The sequence below is a fragment of the Strix uralensis genome, chromosome 4 (assembly GCF_047716275.1).
Source record: "Strix uralensis isolate ZFMK-TIS-50842 chromosome 4, bStrUra1, whole genome shotgun sequence".
Lineage (NCBI taxonomy): Eukaryota > Metazoa > Chordata > Aves > Strigiformes > Strigidae > Strix > Strix uralensis.
In genome coordinates, this window is record NC_133975.1 from 122,070,682 (window position 1) to 122,079,696 (window position 9,015).

Consider the following 9,015-nt stretch of genomic DNA (forward strand, 5'->3'; position numbering starts at 1 on the left):
AAAGTGGGGGGGGAAAAATGACAGCAGACTAGCAACTGCCACCTAAGTTTTATTGGTTTTCCTTTTTTTTTGGTCACAACTTCATATTTGTTTCTCAGTATTTCCTCAAAGACCTCATGTTTTACCAAAAAAACAGTATTCCTTACTTTCTCCTGTTTCAGGAAAAATGTAAAGTGTTACTGGATACCCAATAAAGATGTGAAAACCAGTGAAACCGTAACTTATCGCTGAAGTAGCGATGTTACTGCACTGCAGAGATCTTTAGTTTCATTTCACTGGCCTAGTCACCTGCTGAACAGCCAGAGAACAAAATTCAAAATACGTCGCCTGGGGTACAGCTCCACAGTGAACTAAACTGAATAAACAAAAATACTGAAAGGGAAAGATTCCACTTCCCTATTCCCTTCTCTGTTACCAGTCTCAGCCAAGCAGTCTGCTTCCTCCTGTACCAACACGGACAATGCAATAGTCACAATGTAAGCTGATACAATGCACTAGCCTGGCAAAATACACCTATATATAAATAAATGTGTGTGTACATAGATCTTTTTCAGCATTCTTTGGATACAACTATTTTTTACATTTTTAGTGACCTGGATCCGTTTACAGAGACAAGCAGCACATTCCATTCAAAGCAAATGGTGGGAATGAGCAGCAAGGAAGAGGAAACAGCCTCTTCCACCGGCCACAGGAAATGGTTAACCCAGCTCATCTCTATTGTGAAACCTCAGCCCTGAAAGGAATTCAGTTGCTCCAACATCCTACTGCACCACAGTGATAAACCTGCACTCTACAATAAAGCAAGATTACACGTACTTGTTTCTAAGTAAGATTTAAGAAAATGAAGTGACCTAAAATATAGGTAAAGTGACTGAAAATTGATGTTCAAAACAATTCTCCACTAAGCAGTTCATATTCTTGCTTGCCCTTAGAGTTATTATAGAATTTATGCTTTGTCCTCCTGGTAGCATTGTTGCTTTTGATGCACAAATCTACTTCTGAAGGATGGTATCTATTATTGCACAATATAATTCTATTATTGTCATAAAAAAAATGCTTTCAGAAGCTCAAAACACTGAGTACATTCTATGGATATATTGCCTAATACATTAGAGATTATTACATGCTTCTAAGTTTAATTGATTCTAATGGCAGATTTCCAAACTACCAGAAAAATGTACCAACCTGAAGTGTTAAAATTACTATTTTGCAATATTTATTTACTTCAAAGTCTTATAATTTAAGAATCAGTGAGACAAAGGATTCAAGACTGGCAGAAAAGCTGTTCATAAGTGAAGAAATATTTTAAAGACATTTGAAATCACCCAATAATATCATTTTCCAATTTAATAAAAAAAATTATCTCACTTTCTTGGGGTCTAACACAAGCCCAGGAATGAATCTCCTATATCCCAGGCTAGCATATTCAGTTAGAGTTGAAGTATTTTGAGCTATCCTGTGCTAGTAATTAATGTATGGTAATACTAAGCTTTTAATTTAGACAAACACATAAGACTTGTAAATTCAAACAGTGAGTCATGGTGGAAAGGGAGCAAGGCACCCTACCCCCACCCCCCAATTAGCCAATAATTTGCTTCTTCAAAAATAAAAAATAATTGTTGAGAATAGAGGTTTGAAGATGTGTCCAGCTCATAAGGACAAAATAATTAGATCTAAAAACCCCTGAATGTTTAAAAAGATAACAAATGTGAGCTTTCACTTTAATACCAAGCATTAGACTACAAATACTTCAAAAAAGGCACTATCTTTATGCGTGGACAACTCTTTGCATAATGGGGGCTGTTCCACAGCTGTATGCGATCTTAATATAAATAAAATAATACTTTTTTTTTTTACAATATATTTCACATCAGACTTGAATTTGTTAGCCTAACATAACTCCATCAGGTGGAATGGAATTTTGTTGTCAAATACCTATTCTCTCTTAAGTCTGCAACGGGCAACAATCTCATCTATATTAATATATGAAGAGAAACTAATATCCTTTCCCTCAAAATTTTCTTATACGTTTCATTAAAATCCACATGTATCTATTAAATATATTTAAATATTCTGTTATCAGAGTAGCCTATGAATAGTACTTTTTGTTGACATGGTGAAGCTGAAGAACTTATTTTTACCACAGAATAGGCCATATTCTGTCATCCTAAAAAATAGTGACATGATCCAAAAAACCACAAAATGGCCTTTAAGCTTTGTTGCAATAAATAACTCCATTAATAATGGCTGATAAACTTGCAAATTATTCTCTACAGTCAGTTCAGATTTATTCAGCAAACAAGGATGACATCAGTATTGCTGATAACCATACAGCTCTGAGTTAACTGCAATATATTTTATCTCAACATCACTGAAAATTCCTAACATTGATTTAAGTGTATTAAAGTGACACGTCTTCCTTTAGACTTAAGGGAAGAGAACAGTGTACACTGATTTGAAAATCTTTTGGTTTTAAATTAGGAATAAGCAGTGCCCACTTTGGACTTTTTAGGAAAGGTAAACCCAACAAAAAAACTCTTTTCCTTAATTCACCTGGCAGATAGCTTAATTCAAAAATAACTACTGCAGATACCTATCTTTGCTTTGTGTTTTATCAATCACGTTATCTGTCTTCAATAGGTCAGGAACACATGTAGCAATTAATGCACACTGTAATACTCGAGATCCACTTGTGTATTGTCTAGTCTAACATAAAATATGCATCAGTCATGGTCATCTTTGGAGAAGAATTGCAGCATCACACAAAATACAAAATTAACTAGACAAAAAAAAAAAAAAAAATAAAATCAATAAACACTCTCCAAACTTTTCACTCTCACTTCTATTAAAACAACAAGCACAATGACCAGATCCTACACATAAAAACAGATGCATCCAACAAGTCTTTGACTCTAAGACTCGCACAAAGTCCCGCAAGGTTCCTCCTAGATGTGCTCAAAAATGTGAATGCTGGCTGCAACCTCAATTATATTAATTTCTCCCAATCAAGTTAAAGGCAAAACCAGAAAAGCTCTGCACCAATATGTGCTAGGAGAATATGCAATACTACCTACTTCTCCTAAGAGATTCAGTCCATCACAATTTCTTACACAGCATCCACCATCACCTCTCTTACCACTTTACTGATGGTGTACAGACTCTGCATAGCACTACGCCTTTGGCATGATCTGTTACCTCACATATGCTGTAAAAGAATGATACTCAAAATTTAGGTAAAAAATAGGAAGTGTTATATACTTCTCAACTGTAGCAGTTCCTTCTTCCACTGTTTCTCTTCTTAAGTAGGAAAACAGTGCTCCTCATAAGTGGCTTTTCTTGTCTGCACTCTGCTGTCTGAGGAATATGGCTAATATTTGTCAGCAGAGACAATTTTGGAACCATCCAAGAAGAAAAAGCATTAATTGCATTCTATGAGGAAAAATTTCCAAGACTCTTCCAGAAACAAAATCTGAAGTCTCACCAAAAAAACCCTACTGGGGCAGGACAAAATTTTTAAAAAACGGAGAAAAAAAAAAAGATAATTAGGCTCCTCCAAACAGGTGGATTATGTGGCTGAAAGAGGAGCTACATCCACAGTATTTTTGCAAAAAAATATAACTGTGACTGTTTTAACCCAAAATATTTCATGTTTGAAAGGTTATCACATAGTTCTGGCTTTGCATGTTTTATGCTAAGAATGCAATAAACACTAACCCTTTTTTTCACTGAAAAAAACCATCACTATATTCAAGGCATACTTATAAATTCCTTAGTAGAGGTGATATTCAGTGTAGCATCATAAGCTCATCATACACATAGCCCTTATGTCCTGAAGGCAATGAAGAGTTTATGATGGATGTGCCTTGTCAGCAAAGCAAAAAACAATGGGTGAGAAAAGTGCAGTCCACATCATTATTACTTCCAAAAGCCCAACTGTGTTCAGGACCAAGAATATAGTTATTTCTATATTTTTCAAAAACAAAGTAGAATAAGCAATATAAACTTTTATGGAAAGGATGCTGAAGAACAGAGAGGGAGATCACAAAAGAAATGGTAATGGATAAAAACCTCTCCAAAGTAACCCTGTTCCCTGGGGGGGGGAACACCACTGGCAAAACACAGGAAAAGAGGAAGACAGATCATTCCATTTTCTATGCTTCAGATATAACTTCATTCTTAAAAATGGTTGTACAGAATGTAAAAAAATGACCAATCCAAAAATGGCTTCAATTACATCAAGTCCAATAAATACAAGTCATAAGAAACTAAAATGAAATGTTATCAAACTTTCTAATTTGTTGACACAAAACTGTAGTGATACCCACTTGTTAGAACAGTTCAAGTCTAGTAGTATTAAAGTGTCTCCTCTCGCCATTATATATTTTGTTAATTATAAAAACAAAACAAAACAGGATCAGGGAGGAAAAAAGCTTCTATGAATATGAATTCAAGGAATTCCATCACATAACAAGTTAGATCACTAGCTTTTCCCTTTTCGGAATACAAAATCACAAGTAAAAAACCCAAAACATTTGGTCCTGTTCGACAACCATATGTTCACATTTTTTTGATATTATATGTTGATTATTCCAGTAAATGGGGTCTTTTTTTTCATCCTTACAGTCCAGAAATAAAATAGCTGGAATGAGAAACCAGCAGACTAAAGGCACTGTCACAGTGTCCATTTAAATATATGTATTTCTGAGTACCTTATGTTAGACTGTCCATAACAGCATCTAAAAGCTCTTCAGAAAAGTAAAATATTTATTAATTTAGGATTCAGACTCAGTAAACTCTAAGCTGCAGCATTACTACCACTGTAGCAAGATAATTTCTTTTGATTAAAATTCAGCCATCAGTATTAAAAATGCTTTGAAGTGTGTTTCAAAAACGTAATAAAAACTCTGAATTTTGGAACACCTTCCAATAAGCACAAACAACTGCTACATTTAAACAAGCATGAAGGTAACACACTGGCAGAAACATTCAAATAGGTAAAAACCCCATTTTTATAAAAAGTCAATCACTGCACTACGGAAGTTATGACATTAGCCTGAAACCCACATGTGGGTTAGTAATGGGAAGTAAATACATTTGTTCTGACTTAGCCTGTCATTGGCATACTGGGTTTTCAATAAGAATTTCATGAATGTAAAGCATAACCTATGTTGCGACGGAAGCTGAAAAAGCGGACAGTCACCTTGGTTTTGTTTTTACAAGCTAACATCCGTATGTTTATGGAGTAAGTCTGTAACTCAGTGAACTCTGTTGCTGGTTTCTAGTATGCCTAGTACAGTGAAATTCTTATACAGTATCAACAGAACATTTTGGTACCTAGCAGTTGGAAGTTAAAGAGCACATCATGTTAAAAAGCTTGTTACAATACCTGGTTTTTAAACGCTACCTGTACTCTTCATTCTGAAATTTTACATCTAGTTTGATCTATTTATTTCCTCCTGTCAGTCATGAAACAAAGTTAGAGCAATAAAATTTTGTAAAAGATGTCTTTAATATTCTCTCCAAGAAGCATTCTGCTGCAGCGCTTCGGTTGCAAACACTGCAAAGGATCCGTAAATAAAAAGCTCATTTCTACAGGAATTAGAGAAAACATGGGAGATACTCCCCTATATGGAGCATCTCATAAACCCACATTTGAGATCAAATAGAGTTTAAAAGACATGAACAAAAAGAATGTAATTGTTTATTACTCAGTCTCGGAGGATCCTGTCATAAAACGAACAGTCATCAAGAACAACTCTCTTCTGACCACTGCATCAGCCCCCAGAGAAAGGGGGAGGGAAAGAGCGGGGAAGGAAACGGAGAGAGATTCTGTCACAGAAGACAATCAAGGTTGTTTGCAGGGAAATGAAAGGTTTTATCTTCGATAAATAAGCGACGGTTGCACAAAAGAGGTGGCAGAAACCGAGGAGGGAGACCAGACCGCCTTCCCCTCAGAGGTGGCGAGGCCGGAATGAAGCTGCCGCCTGCACTTGCCCCACAACCGGCCGGAGGGCCGGAGCCGCCTGCCCCGGGACTGCTTAACCCTTCCCCACACCCGGGCGACGAAAAATCCGCGCTTGGCAGGGAAAAACCCAAACAAACAAACACACACACACCCCGCACACCCACTCACGCAACCACAGAAAACCCCCCCCACGCACCACACCGGGCCTCGCCGGCCGATACCCGGACGGCGGTGAAACCCGCGCTGCCCGCTGCCCCCCGCCGAAACTGCCGCGGGCGCGAGAGGGCGCCGGGGGCCGGGGAAGGAGCCCCGTCAGGCGGAGGCGAGGGCAGAGCACGGCGGGACGCGGCCCTCGACCTGTCACGGCCGGAGGGGGACGGCAGCCCCGCGCTGAGGAGGGCAGCGGCAGGAGACCGTGTGCCCCCCGGGAAGACAGGGACGGTGGGGACCGGCAGCCCCACCCCCGGCGCGGAGCCCGACGGCGTCTCCGCAAGCACCGTCGCCCTCTGCCCCGGCTGGCAGGGGCACGGGCGGGGATGACGGCGGCGCCGCGCACTCCATCCGCCGCCGTCAGCCCCGCAGGAAAAGGCAAGGCGTCCCACCGCCCGGCAGAGCGGCGCCGGGCCGGGAAGGCGACGCCGCGAACTCAACCCCTTTCCACTCACCGGCATCATCTCCGCAGCCGTCCCCCAGCCAGCTCCGCCGAGGCTGCCGCCGCGCCGTGCCGGGCCTCTCCTGCCGCCGCCGCCGCCGCCGCCTCTCACCGGGGAGGACACCGCGCTCGCCCTGGCGTCTGTGACAGGTGCCTCCCGCGCGCCTCGCTCCCCACAGCGGGCGGAAGGAAGAGGCGACGGCAGCGGCGGCCGAGCTCCCAGCCGTCCCCCTCCTCCTCCTCTTCCTTCTCCTCCTCCTCAGCGCGGCGGCGGCCTCCCAGCCCGCCCAGCCTTCCCGGCCTCCTTCCCTCGGCGCTTCCTGCTCCGCTCCGCCCGCGCCGCGCCGCCCAGCCAGGGGTTAACCACCGCCGCCGCCTCATTGGCCGAGGCGGGAAGAGCCGGGGGCGGTGCGGGGCGCGCGCACGGTCCGCACGGGGAGGGAGGCGGGGCTGCGCGGGGGCGCGCCTCGGCGCTGCACGTGACCGCGGTGCGGGACCGCGGTGCGGGGCCGCGGCCGCCTCGCCCCCCGCTCCCCTCTCCCCAGCTCCGTGGTTCGCGTGGGTCCCGTCCCGCCGGTTCTTTCCACGGCCCCGCTCCGCGCCCGTTTTCCTTCTCCTCGTCCTCCCAGTGTTGCGCTGCCCTGGGCCGGGCTGGGCCCCCGGCGGGCGCTGTGGCCTCTGGGCAGGCTGCCCCGGGCCGCTTGCCCTCGGGCCCCGGCGCGGAGGAAACGACAGCGGCCCCGGGCGCTTTCTGCCCCCGGAACGCAGGGCGGGCAGAGGCGGCTCGGCCCGGCTCGGCCCGGTTCCGCCGCTGCGCGGGAGCGCGGCCGCTGTAGCTGCGCGCTGGGGCGCGGAGGAGCGAGGGGCGACCCGCCGGGCGTGCGGGGACCTGGCGGGTGGGGGCCGGGAGGTGACACGGGGGTTGTTGGTCTCCCGCGGGAAGCCCCGGCCCGGGAGGTGAGGCCGGCGGTGCGCAGGGGAGGGCCCTTCCCACAGCTTGGCGTGGTCTCCCGAAACACGCCTCGGTGCAGCGCTGGTTTTGGGGCAAGAATAACATCATGTCTGGCGTCACCCTCGTTTTACCGTCCCTTCACCTGCGCGTTACTTGTGAAATCTGTCTGATACACAAAACTCTGCATAGTATTAGGAGAGAAGGTCTTTCTGCCAGGACCCTGATGCCAGAGTCTATGAGATTCGGTCTGGTGTTTGAAAGGAAGGTTTGGTTTCTTCGTGTTCTGGTGTCTCATTCTGTAGAGCTACAACAGCAAGATGAAAGTTAACAGCTTGGAAGAAGTCAAGCTCAACTATAAGTCAAAACATCGCCATATGTTACTGCTGCAACACATGCAATGTAGACAAATTTCATATTGCTGTGAGTCTTAAATCCTAATCTACAAAATACATGGACCTACCCAGTGCTTCAACTGTGTCTGGAAATAGCTGGGTTCCAGTCTTCGTTACTTCGTTACTTTATTTGTAGAATGACTGATCTCAGCTAGGAGTAAAAAAAATGGTAACTTTGCAAGTTTTGGAGAGGAGCTTAGATACTGTTAGTGTAAATCTTTGAGGGTAAGTGATAATAGCATATTAATCTCAAATACCAATTTACATGTTAAATGTAACCCATTAATGCAAGATTCTGTAACAGGTAATTGTGTAAATTAATATATACATGCCTAAGATTTCATTGCATATCATTGTCAGTGTATTTGCAGGCTCTGGTGTCAGCTTTGTGATACTGGTCAAAGCTACTTCTTTCAATAAATTGGTCCTACAGGAAAAATCTATTAGCATCATAAGATAATTGTCAGTTTAAAATTATTTTGCAAGTACTATTTGGAGTGCTACTTGCTGACAATAACACTTATACTCGGTTTCTTGTAAACTGTGATTCTACCTCACACACACAGCTTTGGAAATAGGTAAGACTACTTCAGACCCAGCAGAGAACTCCAAGATCTACTCAGAATAATAGTCTTAACCCTGCAACTAGGCTGATCTGAAATGAAACGCTGTAACGTGCTCATAGTTACGTATCTTCAAAAAAAAGGAATTTGTCATCATCAAATTCATACTGAACTTTAGTGAACAAAAGAAGTGAATAGAAATTTACCCGTCCTCTTACTATTTGTGGTAAAATTTTAACAAGCAAATTGTGCACCTTTTGTCATGCTTGTTCTTTGAAAATTACAGTCTCCCATTAACCAGGTTACATTTTTTTTTGCCAGTGATCTTAAATGATGGTCTAACACTTCTTTGCAGGTACACCTTATAGCTGCCTTCTCTGTTTTCAGTGATTAACAGTAAAAACTAAAATACTATAAATATTACCTGTTACTTTTCCATTGCAACAGCAGGAATGCTGACAAAAGGAAAAGTGGGAGAACATAGTGTAGAC

General features: G+C 43.4%; 1 protein-coding gene across 1 annotated transcript in view; it reads right to left on the reverse strand.

Moving 5' to 3' along the window:
- PPP1R13B (protein phosphatase 1 regulatory subunit 13B) overlaps positions 1-6,918 on the reverse strand; it is a 70,047-nt gene extending 63,129 nt beyond the window's left edge. Inside the window, exon 1 of the mRNA XM_074868897.1 lies at positions 6,631-6,918. Coding sequence (XP_074724998.1) covers positions 6,631-6,639 — 9 coding nt within the window. The 5' untranslated portion in view covers positions 6,640-6,918. The remainder of the gene's footprint in view (positions 1-6,630) is intronic.
- Positions 6,919-9,015: the final 2,097 nt, after the last annotated feature.